The sequence below is a fragment of the Girardinichthys multiradiatus genome, chromosome 3 (genome assembly GCF_021462225.1).
Source record: "Girardinichthys multiradiatus isolate DD_20200921_A chromosome 3, DD_fGirMul_XY1, whole genome shotgun sequence".
Classification (NCBI taxonomy): domain Eukaryota; kingdom Metazoa; phylum Chordata; class Actinopteri; order Cyprinodontiformes; family Goodeidae; genus Girardinichthys; species Girardinichthys multiradiatus.
Window position 1 is genome coordinate 31,651,161 of NC_061796.1, and position 23,739 is coordinate 31,674,899.

A 23,739-nucleotide genomic window follows, 5' to 3' on the forward strand; every position below is an offset into this window, starting at 1 on the left:
TTACTATCAAATACATAATAATTCAATATTATCATAAAATGTGGTAATATTATTTTAAGAGGATTTCATTTTAAGTGTTAAATTTGAAAAATAAATGTTGTTGGTTTTCTGTCTTTTCTGGCAGTGCTCAGTCCCATGCAGTTTTTTGCTATCTTAATTTGAACACATTAGTACTGTTTGCAGTGACTTTGACTAAATGAAAGTACATTGTTTATATTACATCTATTGTGTGAGTCATTTAGATTATCTTTTACGTATTTTGTTCTTTTTAAGTTACTGCATATGTTTTTTTTTTTACAAATAATAGTGAGATACAGTAATTAACGGTCCTTTATTGCCAAATAAGACAATAAAGGGTTATTACAGAAACACAGGAGAAAAAGATAAAAATAACACTCATAAATACAAAACTGAAAATGGTAAACAATTAAACTAATATGGAAACATATGAAACATTGCAAAAATATGTTAAGTCATTCGAGTTTTATGTGAAGGTGTAATGCAGTTTCACTCAACCTTTTGCAGACTTGTATGCTAGTCTTGTATGCTGATTTCTTGATTGATTTAGGTATGACTGATAGCACATTTGTTTGGGTCAACGCTTGACCTTTTATAATCCTTTTAAATATTTAGCGACTGTCTTTGAGATCATGTCGGAACAGCAGCGTTAATTCCAGTCTTGGGAACCACTGGTTATTGATATAGCCTGTGCTAATCCTACCACCACTAGATGGCGCTGTTTTCTCCTAACCGATCACACGATCGAGACTAGCGTTGATTGACAGCGTTTGTTTTCCCGCCCACTGTGTGTTATTACCCAATCACAGAAGACGTCGAATTGTTGTCGCGTGTGTTGACATCGGAGCGAAGCAACCGGGAGAGAAGCTAAGTGCTAGAAACCAACGTAACAAGGTACCTTTTAAGGCAAAAAAGAAAATCTGTTTTAAAATCCATTCCAAAATTAGCATCACTTTTGCGTTGTAATGCTTTCCTTGCAATGTTGCTGTATGGTTTAATCATTAGGAACGCTGAAAATAGAGTGAGGCCTAACGTCAACAGTTACCTTGCGGTTGCTTATCTGTTAGCATCCTGGCTAGCATAGCAGTTGAGCTTGACGAAAGACTTACTCCTATGTTAGCAAGAATTACCGGTTTAAAGCTCCCAGATATACGGTGGATTCCTTCGTAGATTTAATGTTGTTGTTTTTTTTTTTTTTTTGCTGTTTGCAATAGTGTTATGTGGACATGTAAGGTAATACCTCTTATAATTGATTTGCCGGTGACTTTAGCTTTGCAGCTAACGCCTAATACAGGAAACTTGAGTTTGTTAGTGTGAGCCTGTGTATAAATTCCCATCATATTTATCGTTATTAACTTAATTTATTAATCTCACAATTCATTTCACCCTAAAATCATATTGTAATCACTAAATGCAAAACTATTTGTACGACGAATTTTTGTGTTGGGATGGGTATATATTCGGTAGCATTGCATTTGAATTGTACGACTTGGGTCAAACAATTTGGGTATCCTTTTCACGTTTGGTTGCTGGAATTTCCTCACAGAACTGGTTTAAGTCAGGATTATAGGCTGCCTTGCTCGCATGCACTTTTTAAAAAGATTTTGTGGCTCTAGTGACCCTATTTGATCAGTAACTTGACAGCAAGAAGGCTTAAGAGAGAAGGGGAAGACATGCAATAAATGGTCCAGGAATCGAATCGAGCACAACTGCTTCAAGAACTGTAGGCTCTGTAAATGGGGCGCCTGGTCTACTACTGAGCCAAGTTGTACACCCACATACACTTTGTTAGGTCTGTTCACAAATTTTCTACCGGACTTGTAAGGATTATGATTATTGATTAATTCATATTTATCAAAAATTATTCTTAAAAATCATAATTCAGAAAAATAATTTCTTAACCAAAAATCATTACTTATGAATAGAAAGCAGATATGTCCTCTGGTGTTGTGATTATGGGCTCAAAGCCCTTAAAAATTACATTTAGTTATTTATCATTAATAATTGGTAATTATTAACTAAAACCACAAAATGTCACGGCTTATTCAACCGCTTCACCTAAGATGACCATATTTTGACAGATGAATCACTCTTGCTCGAAACGCAAACGCTTCTCTTAAATATATATGTGAACATTTATTGAAACCATATAGCCCTGACATAATTACTACTCTGGTCCAAAAATCTTCACCTAACTAACAAGCACTATTCTTCACAAAATGGATAAAAATGACTACCTAACAATAATAATAAAAGAAAATACATGCGCATTGGGTCTCTATGAAGATTAAACCAGCAGTTTTATGGACAAAATGTGCAATTTGGGTTAACTTGGAAAGAGAAGCCCTCCTGGTGTGCTGGTGATAGCGGCGATCAGCTAGCATATAGGCTGCGCCCTTAGCCACTAGCAGCTGAATGCGCCAAATCTCAAACAAAGGGTCATAAAAGTCTAAGGCCAGTAATAAAACTGGGACAAAGGAGTGGTCAAGCCACGATGCCCAGACCACAGCTGCTTTGAATGGAAAACTTAAAAGTCCAATTTCTAACTCCTGGCTGATTTGGGATCAGCCAGACAAAACACACGCACCTTGCTGATCGCATCCGCACTGCGCGATTCAGCAGCGCTTGCACAGCAAATCAAAACAGCACAGCATAAAACACTTCAATCAGTATTGCATGCAACAAGTTGATACCTTGGATTAACTATTGGTGATCCTAAATCACCTTAACTATGACTCATCCTGCTCAGACCTCTAAATGCACCTATCCAATTTAATATGAAAAAAAGAATAAATTATTTTGACGTTGATATCTTTTCTCCAACGGTTAAAGGATGGGTCGGGGGGATCATACATTCGTGATCAATAAAAAAAAATTAAAAAAAACGGGGAAAATATGAAGAACCGTTTAGACGACTGAATCAACAAAGGGGTCTCCTTATAAATAAAACCTCTGTGAGTTTCCACCTGCGCCGGAGTGTCGGCGGGGTCTTTGATCGGTATATGAATCTTCTGACCTTGTATCAGACAGATTTCCAGCTTTCAAGCTCTTCCGGGAATGGCCGTGTGAAGGAAAAGTTAGCCTGTGAGGTTTTGTCTCTCCAGATATGCGCCTCCGTTGCGTCGTCCCATTAGACACGCTGGAAATGGCAACGAAAGTTTATTTTCTGCGGGTTTTATAATCCTGGGTGACGTCTGTTTAGCTGCGTGTGTCGAACTGCGAAGCCCAAACGGTCTATCTGCCCAAAATGGATGACCCCAACAAACTGAAATCATAGCATAATGAAGGTCACTCTATATAACGTTGTTTGGTCCATACTTTAAATTTAGAGTGGTGTTCTTAGGCTTGCATGCTTCCCCCTTTTTTCTCCAGATGTATCAATGGTCAAACACTTTGATTGTAGTTTCATCAGACCACAATGTTTCTTTTGGAGTAATGGGCTCTTCCTCACTGAGTGGCCATTCAGGCCAGGTGCTTAATAGGAGGTTTTTTTTTTTGACAAAATTTGAACTAGGTGAAGCTAAAGCTATGCTATGAGGAGTTCTGGATAGAGTATATTTACAGACAAAGAAGGTTTCTTATCTTAAATGCAAAATGTATTTATTTTTTCAACAGATTTGGCTTGACTACTGCTCTGAGTGGGTTGTTCTGTCAGCAAATAGCATGTTTTAGAGTCTGTATACTCCAGTTAACGATTATTCAATTACTAAATTAGTTGATGATTACCGGTATTTCAATACTCAACTGATCAAGATTAATCCGATTAATCATAATAGGACTTAAGCAGGTGTGCTCTGAGGCTTGTGGAGATATATTGCCTGATTTATTTATTTTTTTTAGATTTATTCTCTAATGTCACACAAGAAAGCGGTGAATTTGATGTGTTGCCTTTAAAATGCTTCCACAGGTTTGCCACCATTTAAATACGCGCTGTGAATCAGAAGCTAACAAAGCCATAATGTGCTAAACCTCCCCTTATTTCTGTGAAATATGTTATTTTTGTATTTGTAATATTTACTAAATTTTAAGTCAACAAACCTTGTATGAACTACCTTATAGTTTACTACATAAACAATCTGCTATAGTTTATTTCTACTACAAAGGTGTGTGAAATTTGGCTATAAATAAGTATTTTTTATCTTTGATAGCATCTGCTGCTTTTTTTTTTTTAGCTTTTTTTACTTTCATCTGTTACTAGAATAGCTCCTATTATGGCTCCCACTAGCTCTGGTCGAAGAAATTACCTTCTCATTTTCCAGGTAAAGGTACTGTGGGGAGGGATGCTCACCCCTACAGGTAGATAAAAAAAATCCTGTGTAATTTAATATATTTTTGAGTGGTAAAGTTACCCAAAACAATTAAAGAGAACACATATGTACATTTTCTTTGTTTTTATGTCCGAGATAAGCGGCAGAAGTTAAGCAATAGACCTACACCAGATAAAAGTTGGATGGATAAAAAAAAAAACAGTTAAATTTCTGTCATATTTTAATGGATTTTTTGCACTTTATTGCAACTCTTGTAAGTCCAGCTCATTGCTGTTTGCTGACCTCTCCACTCCACCTCAGCTGTACCCACAATGAACCACATTTTTCCTCTAGTTACTGGCAATAATACATTGATGATTATCCATGCCTCCTGTATTTTTGACAGCTACCTTGTCTTCGTTGTTATCCCCAAATAGCATCACCCTTTTGCCATAGATAATAATACTTATTGCTGTTAGACAGCTTTAGGATTATAGATTTCCTGTTCTGGTTGTAGACATGTTTCAGCTTCACAGTGAAGACATGTGATGTTTGCTCTGAATAAAATGTACCACCTCTTTATAAGATCATAAAGTGTATTCTGCCAGTGATGGCACATTGCCTTGTGTTTAAAAAATAAAAATCAGAGTGGGGCTGATAATCATCAGAGACATTTGGTGTAAAAGGATTATAGAGGAGAAAGAGATTAACTGCTTATAATAGTTACATCTTTTGAAAACTTTACTAATACGTAGGGCTGCAGGATTTTAGGAAAACATGACAGCAATATTCTTGTTGAATATTATGATAATGTAGGTTTTATGTTTTTTTATTTCCATCATCCATGTCCCCACTACTCCATGATTTTTCTGATCCTGGGCTAAGATCTATATTAAATATGGCTATAAACAAACTCCTTCTGACTGCAACTCCTTCCTACTATAACATTTGAAGTGTTGTATCCAAGCAGTCCATTGTGATTGTAATATTGCACACACTGATGTTGCCATGACTCCACTTTGATTCATTGTGCAGGTCTGCTATTAAGTGTGCTGCTGTATAACATAAAATCACAGCAGTGGAATCAAATGGCTGAACGTTGTCATTTTGTATGGAAGCAAATCGTTACCATATTTCAAATGAAAAAGCATTTTCAGAAATGCTTTTTCATTTTAAGAATGTGGCTGCATTATTTGACCCATAAATAAAATTAGTAATCAATCATCCTATTTGCATTTTCTTCTTCATGACTGCACATTTTATGCCATAATCAAAAAGAAAACAAAGCAGACATTGCTTTTTCGTTTTCGTGGTCTGTCCGCAAAGTACTGCCCAGAACTCGAAAACGAAAAAGCATTCAGAGCGGCGGGCGCAGAAGAGTGACGTCAGCAGCCGCTTTTCCTCAGCTCCCTGCTGACCGAGCTACCCATCTTGTTCAGTAGGGGGCGCTGTGCACGTCTGCATTGCATTACATTGCAAACGTGCCGAGAAATTGATTGAATTGCATCAGGGAGGAGCTCAATTTGTGGCACTGGCAGGAAGAACTGGTAGTTCTGGTGGCATCCTCATGGCCTGGGACATCCAGCGTGTTTTTAAGCATTTATTTATAATTTTCTGTGAGTGACGATTCAGAATAGCTGCTCGTGCTCTATAATAAACCGGCTGTTTGTGCAATAAATCTTCATCATCCTTTCAACACGTCACACATACACATAGTGCTATTTATTTTCCATGTCAAGTAAATACAATCACCTTATGTTATGGGTCTAAAGCTGTTTATTAAATAATAATCAATAATGAAATCATTATTTAAAGGTAACAGGCTATAACAACAATGACATCCCGTTTGCCAATAATCAGCATCAGCTTCCACAAAAACAGCGGCAACTGCATTGGCAAGTTTATACAGCCGGTCTGGCACCTTCTGGCATCCTCGCAGAATCCCCTGCCACCCTGCAGCAGGCTGTGGCAGTTCCGGTGGCAGGCTGTGGCGGAACTACCAGTTCTGCCTGTCACTGCCACAAATTGAGCTCGGCCCTGCTGCAATTCAATCAATTTCTCTGCACGTTTGCAATGTAATGCAATGCAGACGTGCACAGCGCCTCCCACCGAACAAGATGGGTAGCTCGGTCAGCAGGGAGCTGAGGAAGAGCGGCTGCTGACGTCACTCTGCTGCGCCCGCCGCTTGGAATGCTTTTCCATTTTCGAGTTCTGGGCAGTACTTTGCGGGCAGACCACGAAAACGAAAAAGCAATGTCTGCTTTGTTTTCTTTTTGATTATGGCATAAAATGTGCAGTCGTGAAGAAAATTAAAATGCAAATAGGATGATTGATTACTAATTTTATTTATGGGTCAAATAATGCAGCCACATTCTTAAAATGAAAAAGCATTTCTGGAAATGCTTTTTCATTTGAAATATGGTAACGATTTGCTTCCATAATTTTAATCATGTTTGATCATCAAACTTCCAACTGTCTTGTAAAAATTTAACTAATGTAAAAATCAAAGAACTTTCCTTGTTCTGTAGATTCCATGATGTCTCAGTGATATTCATCGGGTTTTTGCGTTTTGTTCATAAATACGTTTGCCTTTGAAACATACCTAGAATATCAAGAAGCACTGTTTTTTTGGGAGCGCGCGACAGGTTAATTTTCTCGGTTGCAACATATGTGCAATCATCTGTTCATTCTGCCTGGGAAGATGCTCTTTGGTCTTCTTTGATGGTGATCCAGAGGGACAACATGTGAAAGATAGGCGTGTTTGCATGAAAATATAATCATTTTTACCATCATCAAGACTAACCTGAACAGGAGACCAAGGATACGAGTTTTAGCACCAGTGAGTTTTTTTTTCCTCTCTCCCTTTTGCCTTCAGTTTAGTAAGTACCCTGAGGTAATGAAGCCAGCCTGATGCAATTGCAATGATTTTATCAAACATCTGTATTAGTTTTGTTCTGTCCTAGTATCTGCTGGGAATGAAGATAGCCAATCAAAGCTAATGTAGCACCTCCTCACACAGGAATGCTTCTTAGTTAAATCACTTCTGAAATGTAAGATAGTGAGAGTAAACTTGCATCCATTTCTTAATATATTGTATCATATTTTTTGTGTTGGGTTTAAATTAAAATGTGTAAAATAATGATGAGGTCATATCTGAGGGAATATTTTTTTGTGTTTAATTTCTTGTACTTTCTAATTTCCAATTGTTTGCTTGAAGCCCACATAGATTTATTTCACTACTTGAGTAATTATTCTGCTTTAGCCTTCAGTTCTAAGCGCTTTTGCATCATGCTTTTTTTTGCCGGGAATAAGTTAATATACATGCTCTACTTCACATTCATTACACACGTAGCCCACAGTGGTGCTGTCGAGTGTTGCCGCCACTCCTCTGCTACCTGTGTGGGACTTCAGGTAGTCGGACTGTCACGTGCTTGGGTCGGGAGTCGCTGGCTGTTGGATATTAACGGAGAGGGTGATTGTTTGCCCATGTAGATGTCATTTTAACAAGCAAAGAGCATCTGAACCTCTTTAAAATTAGATAACACTGCATGCAGAGGATGTGGAGGCTTGAAGCTTTGCAAACCAGTAAGGACCTTGCTGGCAAACAGAGTTGTGTGCATAGGAAAACGTGTAGTTGGAATATTATTTTTGAACATTGTGATAATATCTTTTGCTTTTAACCTGTGTTTGCCTCAGTCTTTTGTTTTTACTAATATGTACAATGTTGTGGGCTGTCTGCATTCGCCTTAACATAAACTCATCAGTCTAAAGTTTCTCTCTCCTGCCTTACAGATGGCCACCATGAGCTAACAGATTTGCAAACAATACATCTAAACAACATTTTGGTTGTCTTTAAGTTCCTGAAGGAGGAATCTTTCAAGATAATGTTCTCAAACTGTCTTAATGAAGTATGTAGTTTTTAGAGATACATTAACTATTTGGAAAGGTGCTTTGAGGCCTAACTCGGGGGTTAACATGTAATTCCTTATTTAAAAAGTTTTCAAAACTTCTTTCTCTATAAAGGAACCTGCAGCACTTTTTTAGGTGTAACAGGTCTTATGGAAACACACTGAAATATAGTAAGTCTCAAAGAAAAACAAATAGATATTGGCTGAGAAAGGCCTGATTGGAGCACATCTACTTATTAGTGTTGTTTTTTTCTTGTCCTCCAACAGTTCCTTGTCTCGTGTTTCTTACCGTATTGTCTGACCTTCTATTTGTGTCTCATGTTTATATCCCCTGTCTTCAGATGGAGGTGGAGCAGCTCCTGTCTCTGTCAGGCTCGGCTCTGGCCCAGGCTGTCAGCTCTCTGCTGGAGACTCCGGGCCTCTATGTTTTCTCTGACATCCTGGAACTGCCTAATGTCAGAGAGGTAAACACGCCAGGTTTATATGAAAAAAATGCTATTTTTATTTTATAGTTTGACTAATCTAAACCTAATAAATGTTCACCTTTTTAGTGCAGTTGAAAAATCAGGACAAAGACCAGAAAATGTGGTTGGGACTCAACTTATTTGTGCACATTCATTCATTTAACCCAAACTAGCCTCTGTGTTCTCAGCGTGTTGCCCAGGTTCCTGCTGTTCAGACCAAAATATAACCGAGGAAAAACAGTTTGTTTCTAGTTGAGGTTGTAAACCTGCCCCGTTCACATGTTGACATGTACTATATGTCAGTTGTTTTACTCTGTGAGGTAATGGGGCATCCACCAAAAGTTTCTCAGTCATAACTGAGCTTCACCGCCAGTTAATCTAGGACAAACTGACCAACCAGAGGGATCAGTTGTGCAAATAGCATATTGTTGTACATTTAGCTCAACCTTTTATCAAAACCACTCTGAAATACATTTCTTATATACTGTTTTTATTGTGTTAAATAATTCATACAGCTTAATGTTTCTTATGTTTTTGTTACGTTAGAACCACAAACTACAAAGTATTTTATTGGGATTTTCCATGACAGACCAACACAAAGCAGCTTATAATTATAAACTTTTTCTTAGTTGTACAGCAGTATTTTTACTGAGATTAATTTACACAAAAGTGATTTTTATTACTAATTTGACTTCTCAAGGTTAGTTTTTGCACTGGATTTTCTTTAAGAATATTCCACTAAAGGGAGGCTGAACACAAATGCACGCCACACTATTCAGATTTTTGTATGTAAACATTTGAGACGAAAACTGCGTATCTTTTACCTTCCACTTCACAATGAAGCTCAACTTTATGTTGATCTGTCACATAAAATCCCCCCTAAAATATATCATCTTTAGTTTTAGTCAATTGGGTGTGAATATTTTTGCAAGGCGCTGTAGGGGTAAAGTGGGGTTTTTTGTTATTGTTGCGGGTTCAGTGATCAAAGTGCATGCACTGTTCCTGGTTAACATCATCCTATGAATTAAGTCTGGACTTACAGGGGAACACACAGACAAGTCCAGGTAAGAATGGAGAAAATGCCAGACCAGTTATAATGTTTGCAAATGATTTGGAGCCCTTTTATGAGCCCAGCAATGAACTTGTGTTTGTCTTCTGCTGGTGAATGACCATAATGTGGTTTTATGCCGGTAAAATTGAGGACGAGCATCACTGCAGAAAATTGAAGACAGTTTTGTGAAATTAAATGTCTGAGGATGCAGCTGTAAAATGTGCAGCTCAGTGTTTAGTGCATACGGGCAAATAGAAAAATACCTAGGGTGATATGGTGATTGGGACACACACATGTTAACACAAAAGTTAAGATTTTGTGACTGTTCAGTCTAAATGAAAAACATTAAAGTATATTAGAAAAATGTGTTCCTTGCTTTAATGTATTACCTGATGGATATTTCGCTGCAATTTATCCTTATAATTTATTGTCTTAATCTTTGTGTTTTATTGAAGCCTTAAGGAATTTTCCAAACATTAATAATTATGTTAAAGTGGCTCTGAACAAAAGAAAAACACCTAAACAGTACAAAGCTTTACCTCAGTTTTTCCTCTGAATTCTTCGCTTAAACATGCTTCTATATTTATATTGTACTTATCAGACAAAGTAGTTTTATCTAAAGTCCTCTCTCATAGATTATCATCATGTTTCAGTTCCATTTTATTGTTAGATGAGTTGATAACATTATCTAATTACACATTGTCCCCCTGCATGGAGCTTTGTTCTAGCAAAACAAAGACATGCTTTCATTTAGAGGATGTCGTCTTTTGTCTTTCTCTCTCACTGGGTTATCAGACAGAATGCTTACTTCATTTTCTCTACGGACGTACTCGGCATTCCTTAAGTCTATGATAGAGTTATAGAAGATAAATGCATTTCTGTGAGGCGCATTTACGTTTTAAGGTTCAGGAAACGCGTGGCTGAACCGAAACAAGCCGCAGAAAAGCAATCGCCATGCCTGTTCTGGTGGGAATCTAGGACATTCCAGGATAGTTCCTAAGAGGCAACACGGGTTTTTATTCAAACTCCTTTTCTAGTCTAGTCAGTGGTTGGGTAACAGTATGGGAATGATTTGAGCAGAGATCTTAAATCTGCTCAGAATCAAAAGCTCACCAGGGACAGCATTGCCTTCCATAATAATCCGATCCTCTTTGTATTCAAGTGAATATTTTTAAATATGGAAAACATTCATTTTTATGAGTCCTTTTCAGTTCCACAGACCTCCTGCCAGACCTGCTCAGTGTGCTTATATAAGACTTATCTCAAATGCAGTTGCATAGTTCGTCATCTGTTGTATGCTGCCACATCGTTTTCTCTTTCATCTTCCCTCTGACCCACAGCTGGAGAATGGCCCTCATGCACCAGTGTATCAGCTGCTGAACCTCTTCGCCTATGGAACCTACTGCGACTACAAAGGTACTGCAGTGGCAGCACTATGTAAATAAGTAATAGAGTAGCCCTGAAACCCTTTTATTGAGCTGTATTTCTCTGTAGCAAGGGAGCCACTTTAACATGGAGGTTTTGAAGTTTCTCATATGAAGAACGAGGGGTAGTTTATTAACTGTAAAATAACGGGGCACACTTTCATTTCTTTAGGCTAGTGTTCCTATTATCAGATAATTGTCTGTCACAGCAAGACTGGTAGGAACGAACTGTCTAATCTAATCTGTTGGGACTTAATTTGTCCTCTACATAAAGCATAATGAGTGTAAGAAGTGAAATCTTAATAAATGTGTTTAATTGAATGTTGAAAATGAAAATTATCTGGTAGGAAAAATTGCATAGCCTACTTTACTGCTCCCGCCTTCTGGGTCACAGTGTGAGGAAGTGATTTCACTTTCATAAGACTGTGTAGTGGAGCTGTCAGAGCTGTGGTCTCAGGAGGGTCTGAGTTTTATTCTCAGGGGAGCAGGTCTGCAGGAGAGACGGTCACTGGAGTCAAACCTGCTCCAGACTTTTCTCCCAGCTCTGTTTTTTGACTGCTTTAAAGGCCAACACTCTGTAACACTGGATCTCAAAGTATGGAACAGTTTCCGTTGTTTTTGATTGTTTAGGTGTTTTGCAAATGACATCAATGACGATATTCAGCTTGATTGGCCCTGACTGCAAGAAACCAGTTGCAGACAGATGAAATGAGCTTTTTAACATAGTGCCTGATCTAGCTGGAAGTAGCTATCAGTAGATAGGAACACAGTGGAAAATAAAGGACAATACTTGGATAGGCTGTGACATCTAAACCATGCTCAGCTGATATCAAGGGGCCCAAAAGAATAAGTCCACGCTTTCATGTTGTTTACACCAAAATCTGATCCTGTCTTCTGAATGTTGCACCTGAAATCAAGACTCATCGGACCAGGCAGGATTTTTCCAATCTGTAATGGGCTGATTTTGTTGATTCTGTGGGATTTGTAGTCTTAGTTTCCTGTTCTGACAGGAGTGGCACCTGGTGTGGTCTTCTGCTGCTGCAACCCATCTGCTTCATGGTTGGACGTATGTTCAGACGTGGTATTCAGCTCGGTTATATCGAGTGATTATTTCATCATTTTAAACCTATCTGCCCAAGTCTCTTCTAAAATCACCAGGGCGTGTTCATCCATACAACTGCTGCTCACTGGATATGTTCTCGTTTTTCTGGTGATTCTCTGTAAACCTGAGAGATGGTTCTGTGTGAAAATCCCAGAGGATCGTCAGTTTGTGAAATACTCAGACCATCTGGCCCAAACAAACCCCTCTCTTCCTCATTCTCAGTTTGAACTTCAGCATGACCTCTCCACAACTAGAAGCCTGAATGTGTTGAATTGCTGGCTTGTGATTGGCTGATTGGCTCTTTGTGTCAATAAGCAGTTAAACAGATGTACCAAATAAAGTGTCCAGTGAGTGTATTTTGTACCAGGACTGTGAAAACCTGAGCCTTTATTGCTACTCTTGTTTATCTTTCTCCGTTTGTCAATCATCTTTTTGTCTGTGCTGTAGAGAGAGCGGCCTCTCTTCCAGAGCTGACCCCAGCACAGAGAAACAAACTCCGTCATCTGTCCATCATCAGCTTGGCTTCCAACCTTAAGGTTCATTATTTCTCTTCTTTTAGTTTTAACACTGAAGTGCAGATAAACCGTTAGTTTGTATTGATTTCTATTTTTTTCCCTCAACAGAAGAATAGAGAATACATTTTTTTCTTCTGCTGCTTCGCTGCAGGCTTTAAATAGTGAGCTCTTATATCAATAATATATCGACAGCCCTGCTTTTAAATATGGCTTTACTATTTTATTCTGACTGATAATCAATTCCTTTAAAGTTCATGTAAGGTTGCCTTTGATTGAAGCTGCCAGCTGTATTTAAATCAGCTAAATTAGACACAAATAAGCATAAAGGTTTCTTCCAAATTATGAGGCTCTTTATATACGGGTTGCTTCTAAATCTTTCATATGACAAGAAACAATGTTTGAAATCCTCTTTCCCTTGGACTTTCCAACTACGCTGCACCTTTCTTTATGCCCTTTTCTGTCTCGGCTCCTGTTAAATAATTGATTCACAGTTCTTTTTTACTCTCACTCCTGCTCCCTGTTTTGTGTCACTGCTTCCTCTGAATGCAGTCTCGACATCTCTTAATTGCCAATAAACGAATTGTGAGAATTTAGACTCCTTTCATCTTCCTACAGCGGTAACATTTAGGCAAATGAGCATTTTTATTGGATGTTTTTGTTCTGCAAACCATTTAGGTACAATCAAAGTTGCTATCAGTTTCAATAGACTTGAGAATATGAAGGTTTATACTGCTTTATGTCTCGGGTTTTTTTCCCCACAGTGCCTGCCATACTCGTTGCTGCTTCAGCAGCTCGAGCTAAAGAATGTGCGGGAGCTGGAAGACCTGTTGATTGAAGCGGTTTACTGCGACATCATCCAGGGCAAGCTGGACCAGAGGAACCAGCAGGTGGAGGTGGACTGCAGCGTAGGTCGCGACCTTGGCCCTAACGAGCTCCCAAACATAATCAACACACTGCAGGAGTGGTTAGTATCAACTGCATTTATCTTTCCAAACTGCTTTTTTTTTTCTGTTTCTTGTTTTCTGATCCCCGGTGTACCTCCACCTTTCTCTGTGGCTTTTAGGTGTACAGGTTGTGAGGCAGTTCTGTGCGGCATCGAGGAGCAGGTCTCGAGGGCGAACCAGTACAGAGAGAACCAACTAAAGGTCAAAGTTCAAGTGGAAACAGAGGTTGGTCCTTCATCTCGTTACCCTGCAGTCTTGTTTTCTTTCCCTCCAGAATTAGGGTAAATAAATGTCTCTTCTTCAACATTTATTTTTTGCTCCTGGCTGTCTTTGTTATTTTAGTTTCCTCGTGACTGCTTATCTCCCATTTTTTCCCCCCATCTGCTATAATCCCCTCCCAGTTTATACTGGCAGAACAATCCCTCTCTGTTCCACTTCCAGTCTAAGTAATGGGACAGAGTGTTTATTAGTAATAAAAACATGATCTTCCACCATACATAAGAACGCTACTGATGGATATATATATATATATATTTTTTTTAGATTATTGCATTCTCAGTTTTCACATTTATTTAAATGATTTGAAGCCATTTGCATTTTTACCTTCCTGTTGTTCCCTGAGATCTAACACAAACACTGCAGGCAGACACAGAAACTGACACGCCAGTCTAGTATTCATTTTAGGTCCTGGTTTAACACTAAATGCACAGAGGAAGTACAGAGCCGTGCAGAAGTAATAGCACCAAAGAACCATTGGTTATATCTTTCATGATACAGCCACAGCTTTATGTGGTGGATCAACACAAAGTTATGCACGGCCTTAAAATGAAAAGAAAAGAATAAATTGTTTGATTTTGTTTTAAATAAAAACCTGAAAAGTGTGGCATTGCTCCTATTACTCCGATAATCCTGAAGAAGATTTTGTGTAATCAATTGCTTTTAGAACTCACCTAATGAGTAGATAGAAAACTTAATAGATTTTATCACACTAAAATCATAATTTCTACAGTGAAACATGGCGGTGGCAGCATGATGCTCTGGGGATGCTTTTCTTTTTTAGGGACAGGGAAGTTAAATACAGGACAATCGTGGAAGAAAACCTGTTGGAGGCTTGAGACTGGGAAGGAGGTTCATTCTCAAGCATTACAACAATCCTAAACATACAGCTAGAGCTTCAATGGATGATTGAGACCAAAGGGTATTCATGTAGTAAAATGGCCCAGTCAAAGTCCAGGCTAAATGCAACTGAGAATCTGTGGGAAGACTTGAAGACTGATCTACACAGACGCTCTCAGTCCATTCTGACTGAGATTTAGATGTTTTGTAAACAATTAGCAAACATTTTCACCTCTAGGTGTGTGCAGCTGGTAGAGACACACCCCAAAAGATGTGTAGCTCCAGAAGCTATTGTCTCAGTGGGGTTGAATGCAGTTGCATAACATGCTTTAAATATCATTTGTAAAAACATCTGGAAATCAAGTATCGTCTTCCTTCCACTTCCTACTTGGTTTTGGTTTGTCGCATTAAATCCCATTAAAATGTATTGAGCTTTGTGGTTGTAATGTGCCAACATTTGGATGAAATGTTTTGCAAGGCACTGTATGAGTGGTACAGTTGTGTTAGAATAAAATCATCATCTTTAGAGGTTACAGAATTCAATCTTTCTACAGCAGAGGAGCTGTGTAAAGTCTCAGCAGAACAACAATCTAAAAACAGGAGCGATGGGACATATTAGAGGTGTGAATCTTTGCTGTGCTCGTTGATTCAGTTGCAATTATCTCTAACCTATTAATGACCCGTGATTGATGGAAATGTGCATCTCAGACTCCTGCACAAACAACACCCTAAATAACTACAAGTACTTGTTAGTACAATTAGTCAGAATTCCCCACCTTATTTACTACATTTTGAAAAAATCAGCCATGTTCTTCTTGATGAAAGTTTGCATCAGCAATGTAAAAGTAACAAAGTCATTGCTGTGCACGTTACACAAAGCCTCCAACACTTGCTGGAGTAATATAGTCGTATATTTTGAGCAATAAAACTTGTCTGTGGTGGTTTTTCACCTCTTAATTAAAATGCAGAGTTGAGAGCTGAGCATGCGTTTCCCTGTAGGAAGCTTTATACCAGGATCAAAATAGTAAACATGGTTCCTTATATTAGCTGTATTATCACAGTATTTCACTGTTGTGAGGCTTCGTTTACAGACCAAGTTCATCTTGTCAAGTGTGTTTGCCACCCGGTATGTTCTTAAAGTACCAAGTGTGCCTCTTTCTCTGCTTTCAAAACAATGTGTGTGTTATGATCTATCACTGCTGATCTCTGCATCTTGAGTTTTATTATCCACCATAATATAATAGCATCAGCATAACATTTCCACACAGACTCCAGCTACAAAACACGTTCCCAGAGTTTGAATTCAGTTTACACGAGGTAATGACAGAAGAGTACCGCTTTATTGTTTACGTGAGGCCAGAAAATCACAAATTAATGATCATATATGATCAATACAGACTGGAAACGTAACTACATGCTGTCACCGTATAAATGCAGATCCACTCCCATCAGAACACATCTTAAAAAATAAGATATGTGCCTCTGAAATGTAAAAACCTGAGGCTGTTGTTGTTTTCTAGGTGGTTAGTGAGCACCTTTTATGGTCTTGGTCTGCAGCAGTGATCTGGTAGATGTTGAAGGTATAGTCAGGAGTATCTCAGGATAGATGTGACTTGCTGCTAAGATGTCTGACCTGAGCTGATCCTTGTGTGGTATTTAAGCAATTGTTACTGTCCGGGATCAATATGTCCATCTTCCTTTAGAGTTTTTTAACAGATAACGAATAGTTTGAAGAATTTTTAATGTAGAAAAATCTAGTCCACACTTAAATATTGCAACCATTATCGACAACAATTTTTCTGCATGGCAAAAAAAAAAATCTGTGAAATAACCCTTTACAACAATCTGAAATCAATTTCAATGTTGTCACAAAACACAGCTAGGGTCAACGTTTTGTACTTGTACTCGTACTCGTCGTCTTCCGCTTATCTGGGACCGGGTCGCGGGGGCAGCAGACTCAACAGACGTCCCTCTCTCCAGAAACCTCCTCCAGTTCCTCCAGGGGGAGCTCAAGGCGTTCCCAGGCCAGCCGAGAGACATAGTCCCTCCAGCGTGTCCTGGGCCGTCCCCTGGGCCTCCTCCCGGTGGGACGTGCCTGGAACACCTCCCGAGGAAGGCGTCCAGGAGACATCCGGTATAGATGCCCGAGCCACCTCAACTGGCTCCTCTCGATGTGGAGGAGCAGCGGCTCTACTCCGAGCCCCTCCCGGACGGCCGAGCTCCTCACCCTATCTCTAAGGGAGTGCTCGGCCACCCTACGGAGGAAGCTCATTTCAGCCGCTTGTATCCGGGATCTCGTTCTTTCGGTCATGACCCAAAGTTCATGGCCATAGGTGAGGGTAGGAACGTAGACCGACTAGTAAATTGAGAGCTTTGCTTTTCGGCTCAGCTCTCTCTTCACCACAACGGACCGGCACAGCGCCCCCATTATTGTGGCAGCCGCACCGATCCGTCTGTCAATCTCCCGCTCCATTCTTCCCTCACTCGTGAACAAGACCCCGAGATACTTAAACTCCTCCACTTGAGGCAGGAACTCCCCTCCAACCTGAAGAGGACAAGCCACCCTTTTCCGGTCGAGTACCATGGCCTCGGACTTGGAGGAGCTGATCCTCATCCCAGCCGCTTCACACTCGGCTGCGAACCGCCACAGCGCATGCTGTAGGTCTTGGCTAGAGGGGGCCAGCAGGACCACGTCATCCGCAAAAAGAAGAGACGAAATCCACTGGTCCCCAAACCCGACCCCCTCCGGCCCTTGGCTGCGTCTAGAAATCCTGTCCATAACAGTTATGAACAGGACCGGTGACAAAGGGCAGCCCTGCCGGAGTCCAACATGCACTGGGAACAGGTCCGACTTAGTGCCGGCAATGCGGACCAAACTCCTGCTCCACTCGTACAGGGATGGCCCCTAGTAAAGGTCCCCCGATTCCATACTCCTGGAGCACCCCCTACAGGGCATCACGAGGGACACAGTCGAATGCCTTCTCCAGGTCCACAAAACACATGTGAACCGGTTGGGCAAACTCCCATGAACCCTCGAGCACCCTGTAGAGGGTATAGAGCTGGTCCAGTGTTCCACGGCCGGGACGAAAACCACACTGCTCCTCCTGAAGCCGAGGTTCGACTATCGGTCAGACTCTCCTCTCCAATACCCTGGCGTAGGCCTTACCAGGGAGGCTGAGGAGTGTGATCCTCCTGTAGTTGGAACACACCCTCCGGTCACCCTTCTTATGAAGGGGGACCACCACCCCAGTCTGCCAGTCCGGAGGCACTGTCCCCGACCGCCACGCAATGTTGAAGAGACGTGTCAACCATGACAGCCCTACAACATCCAGAGACTTGAGGTACTCAGGGCGGATCTCATCCACCCCCGAAGCCTTGCCACCGCGGAGTTTTTTAACCACCTCGGTGACTTCAGCCTGGGTGATGAAAGAGTCCAACCCCGAGTCCCCAGCCTCTGTTACCACCACGGAATGCGTGATGGCAGGATTGAGGAGATCTTCGAAGTACTCCTTCCACCGCCCGATAATGTCCTCAGTCGAGGTCAGCAGTCTCCCGCCCCCACTATAAACAGTGTTGGCAAAGCACTGCTTCCCCCTCCAGAGGCGCCGGACGGTTTGCCAGAATCTCTTCGAGGCCAACCGGTAGTCCTTCTCCATGGCCTCACCGAACTCCTCCCAGGCCCGAGTTCTTGCCTCTGCCACAGCGCGGGCCGCAGCACGCTTGGCCTCACGGTACCCGTCAGCCGCCTCAGGAGTCCCACAAGCCAACCACAGCCGATAGGACTCCTTCTTCAGCTTAACAGCATCCCTTACTGCCTGTGTCCACCACCGGGTTCTGGGATTGCCGCCGCGACAGGCACCGCAGACCTTATGGCCGCAGCTACGGGCAGCAGCATCGACAATAGATGCGGAGAACATGGTCCACTCGGACTCTATGTCTCCAACATCCCCCGGGATCTGGTCGAAGCTCTCCCGGAAGTGGGAGTTGAATACATCCCTGGCCGAGGGCTCTGCCAGGCGTTCCCAGCAGACCCTCACTATGCGCTTGGGCCTGCCAAGTCTGTCCGGCTTTCTCCTCCTCCAGCGGATCCAACTCACCACCAGGTGATGATCAGTGGACAGCTCATCCCCTCTCTTCACCCGAGTGTCCAAAACATGCGGCCGAAGTTCTGATGATACGACAACAAAGTCGATCATCGACCTTCTGCCTAGGGTGTCCTGGTGCCAAGTCCACTGATGGACACCCTTATGTTTGAACATGGTGTTCGTTATGGACAATCCGTGACTAGCACAGAAGTCCAATAACAAAACACCACTCGGATTCAGATCGGGGAGGCCATTCCTCCCGATCACGCCTCTCCAAGTGTCACTGTCGTTCCCCACGTGGGCGTTGAAGTCCCCCTGCAGAATAATGGAGTCCACGGGAGGGGCACTATCCAGCACCCCCGACAAGGACGCCAGGAAGGTCGGGTACTCTGCACTACCACTCGGCCCGTAGGCTGAAATGATAGTCAGAGACCTCTCCCCAACCCGAAGGCGCAGGGACACAACCCTCTCATCCACTGGGGTAAACCCCAACACGAGACGGCTGAGCTGGGGGGCAACAAGCAAACCCACACCAGCCCGCCGCCTCTCCCCATGGGCCACTCCAGAGTAGAACAGAGTCCAACCCCTCTCAAGGAGATGGGTTCCAGAGCCCACGCTGTGCGTGGAGGCGAGCCCGACTATTTCTAGTCGATATCTCTCGACCTCCCGCACAAGCTCAGGCTCCTTCCCCCCCCAGCGAGGTGACATTCCACGTCCCTAGAGCCAGCCTAAGCATCCGGGGATCGGGCCGCTGAGGTCACCACCTTTGTCCGCCACCCAATCCTCTTTGCACCGGTCCCTCACGGTTCCCCCTGCAGGTGGTGGACCCACTGGGGGATGGTCTCGCGTCTCTCGTTCGGGCTTGGCCCGGCCGGGTCCCGCGAGGAGCAACCCGGCCACCAGGCGCTCTCCGACAAATCCCGACCCCAGGCCTGGCTCCAGGGTGGGACCCCGGCTCCGCCGTACCGGGCGACGTCACGTGCCTCGATATTTTGTTCTTCATGAGGGATTCTTAAACCACTCTTTGTCTGACCCATCACCTAGAGCCTGTTTGCCATGGGAGACCCTACCAGGGGCATTTAGGCCCCAGACAACATAGCCTCTAGGATCATTTGAGCACTCAAACCCCTCCACCACGTTAAAGTGGTGGTTCAAGAAGTACTTTTTGTACTGAAATGTAAAAAAGAAGAGAAATTTGTCCACAGCATCACATATCCTCTACCATACTTAGCAGTCGGCATGAGGTGCTTTCTACATATTCAGAATCGGCTTTATTCACCAAGATTTTGCACATAAACAAGGAATTTGACTTCCACTTTGGTCTAAAAAAGGAGATTTTAGGTCTAAATATATAAAAATAGAAATAAAAATTATTTTTTGGTAATATGTTTATATTTTGTATTCTTTCTACATAAGAGGAAGACAAAGTAGAATTAGTGCAAATGCCTGGTATCCATTGATCTGGGCACTCTGTTCATCAGAGAGACAGCCTGAGGAAAGAAACTGTCTCTGTGGTGGATGGTTTTTGTAAATAGTGCTCTTTAGTGCTGACCCGAAGGTAAAAGCCTAAACAGTTTGTGTCCAGGATATATGGGCTCTACAGAGATGTTGGCTGACCTTTTCCTGACCCTAGACCTGTACAAGTCCAGGGTGGAGGGAAGGTCAGTCTTGATGGTACTTTCTGGAGACCCGATTGTTTGTTGCAGTTTTCTGTTTTGTGGATGAAACCAAGCCAAACAGTGTAGAAGATGACCAGCAGCACCTGTGGAAGGTTGTACTTCCTGAGGAGCCACAGGAAGAAGGTCTCTGATGGGGCTTCTTTCAATCAGCGTTTATGTGTGAGGACCACCTCAAGTTGAAGACAGAGTGGTTCCTAGGAACCAGACGTGGTCCACAGTAAACAGTGTCGTTGAGGATGGTGAGGATAGGCGGTGTGGGGGTTGTCCTCTGGAAGCCTACAATTATCTCCACTGTCTTGAGTGGGTTAAGCTCCAGGTGATTCTGACCAAACCAGTGGACCAGTCGATTCACCGCCTTTCTGTATGAGAGCCGTCATTGTCTCGAATCAGATCAGTAACAGTGGTGTCATCTATAAATTTCAGGAGTTTCGCTGAGGTGCAGACATTTGTGTAGAGAGAGAAGAAGAGTGGGGAGAGAACACAGCCCCGGGGGGCGCCGGAGCTGATGGTTCTTATGGATCCTTTGTTTAATGCCACTGAAGTTTTTACTGCCACAAAGCTCGATCTCATCCTGCTGTCTGTCTGTTGGGACAAAATAAATATGGGTTCTCGCCCAGTCTGGTGGCTCCATGTAATGGGTCTCTTACATGTCATATTTATACCCCTAGGAAACAAGAAGTCATGGATTACTAATTAATCTGAGAAACTCTGATCCGCTTAAAAAGTTCAATATATATAAAAAAATGTTTTAGATTTGTTTCTAAGGAATAATAGAGTGGTTTTTTTAATACCCATTATTACTTAACATGGACCTAAGTTACGTGTGTGTAACAGGGGGAACTTATTTGTCTTTATAAGGATTTTTAGAGACTTGAGAAGAAGTAAAGGTCAGTCAGTCAGTCATTTTCTACCGCTTATTCCACAGGCAATTTAGAGTTACCAATTAACCTAACAGACATGTCTTTGGACTGTGGGAGGAAGCCGGAGTACCCGGTGAGAACCCACGCATGCACGGGGAGAACATGCAAACTCCATGCAGAAAGACCCCCAGCTGGGAATCAAACCCAGGACCTTCTTGCTGCAAGGCAACAGTGCTACCAACTGCGCCACCGTGCAGCCTGTGAAGGTGAAGTAAAGGTGTGTTTGTCTTTTCTCTTTTACATCAGGTCTCAAACCTACAAAAAACGTTAAAGGCCAGCGCCGCGTCTCCATCCTCAGGCCCCGCCCCTGCCGGAGCAGCATCCAATCAGGACGCTGACCAGCCTGCAGAGCCACGAGACCCCGCCTCCTCTCAGGAACCACGACAACCAGGCAAAAAGGCTTCGAAGGTTAAAGGGTGAGTGCTCTTACATCTGATTTCTTATTTGGTGGCAGCCTAATAATTTCCACACAAATGAGCCTCTCTGGGTTCTGTTTGGCTTTTACTGGGCTTGAACAACAGAAACCAGCAGTGTAAATAGTGTTTGGATTGAAAGTTCATTATGTTTCACGGCTTCACACATTGGACATGAGTGGCCTTGTTGAAAAACGCGCTAACATGATGTTTTATTCAGATCTTACTTGTGTCTTTTAAATGAAGTTGAGGTTTTTATTTTTCATTTTGAAGCAGGAAATGTTTATTATTACAAGTCAAAAATCTGGAACAAAAAGCAGCATTTGGCGGGTTTTTTTCCTTTAATCCACTCTTATTGAGATTTAACCATTTGTTTTTGTTTTTTACAGTAAAAAGAAAGCTGCTGATTTAAGTGTGTCTGCCACAACTACTTTTATTATCAGATACTCACCAGTGTTTCGCTGTACCATTATAACCCTGCTCCATAAATCCCTTCCTCTGCTCTGCCTCCATCCAGCCGTATTACCCACGGCTAATTTCACATCTGTCCTGAATTGTAAAATGTCACTGGATGCACGAATGGCCCGCGCGCTCGCTTCCCGAAAGAGCCGTTTCCCCCTCTGGTGATCAGCCGAGGGGCTGTTTGTTTTCCTGCTGAACTGAAAGCCGGCTTCCTGGTACATTTTGGTGAAACACGGAGCCCCTGTAATTTCCACCATTCACTGCAGTGTCTCATTCAGATGGAGATCCACTCCACGTTTTCAAATCCAAATGAATTAGCTTAACCTCAATCCTCACATTTAAATACCTTCTGACACACCTTCTCTAATTGGGCTTTTTGAAATGATTACATTTGTAATTCCGCAGTTATAATTAGAAACATTTTATTAGCCAAATTTCTTCTTAATTTGCTGAGAGAGAAAATCAACTCGGATCCCTTCCCGTTAAAGCATGTTGAATATTAATGTGGAATATTTTAACATCTTTGCATCCAGGTTGCATCAGTTCTGTGGTTTCCTGCCCCTCCCTGTAGAACAGGGTGAAAGCAAAATAATTATATGGATAAATCTCAAATAAAGCATCAATTCAGTGTTTTTTTTTGTGTTTGTTTTAATTGGCTGTGTCCCAAACAGGCTGCGTGGGAGTGGAAAGATCTGGTCCAAGTCCAACTGAGGAAGAGAGATTAGGATGCGAGGACAGCCGCACTGATGGACACTCGCTAATTTACGGACAGATACTTAAAAACAATGCAAGCCACTATTCTTGGAGACCCACCTCTGCAGATCAACCACACTTCTTCAGTGGAAATTTTGTTAACAAATCTACTGTCTACAGATTCAGAAATAAGCGCCTGGGGGATGAATGAAGCAGCTGTGACGTCCGCTTCTGCACAGACTTTCAATGTAAATAAAAGCACTTGAAACACACGAGGACAGAATCGTCTGCAGTAGGAGTCAGTTGCCTTTGACCAGAAACAGGATCAGTGTATTTAAAGTTTATGTTTTTGTCTGTATCTTTTGGTTTAGATAAATTTTCAGCTGATTTGTTGTTGTTTTTTCTTCTCTCTGCTGGGTTAAAACTTGTATAAAATCAAATTATAAGTTGTTGGAAAATAAAAAGAAGCTTGCTATTCATCTCGGCTGTCTTGTTAATGTCACTTTTATTAAATGTACTTCAGAGTGCATCTCTGGAGGGCTCACTAGTAAATGTTAACTCACAAAAGGGGGCTACCTGTTAGGAGGTCAAGTCATTAATTAGGGCATGTCCCAAAGGGATTAAAGTATTATATAGCCGAGACTTCCCCTGTGCACTAACAGTGCCTGCAGACGGCAAGCGCATTCGTATTTTATACA

General features: G+C 41.9%; 1 protein-coding gene across 1 annotated transcript; it reads left to right on the forward strand.

Moving 5' to 3' along the window:
* Positions 1-774: 774 nt before the first annotated feature.
* cops7a (COP9 constitutive photomorphogenic homolog subunit 7A) lies at positions 775-23,520 on the forward strand. Its single transcript, XM_047360560.1, has 8 exons — positions 775-912; positions 8,515-8,637; positions 11,029-11,104; positions 12,662-12,750; positions 13,491-13,693; positions 13,793-13,898; positions 21,720-21,889; positions 23,020-23,520. The coding sequence occupies exons 2-8, from the start codon at positions 8,515-8,517 to the stop codon at positions 23,057-23,059; spliced, it is 807 nt and encodes a 268-aa protein (XP_047216516.1). The 5' UTR covers positions 775-912; the 3' UTR covers positions 23,060-23,520.
* The last annotated feature ends 219 nt before the right edge of the window (positions 23,521-23,739 follow it).

Bases quoted from the DNA above. Each gene is read 5' to 3' on its own strand.
- cops7a (XM_047360560.1), top strand. From the start codon at position 8,515: ATGGAGGTGGAGCAGCTCCTGTCTCTGTCAGGCTCGGCTCTGGCCCAG. The intron at 11,105-12,661 runs GTACTGCAGTGG...TCTGTGCTGTAG, and splicing joins AACCTACTGCGACTACAAAG to AGAGAGCGGCCTCTCTTCCA. The intron at 12,751-13,490 runs GTTCATTATTTC...TTTTCCCCACAG, and splicing joins GCTTGGCTTCCAACCTTAAG to TGCCTGCCATACTCGTTGCT.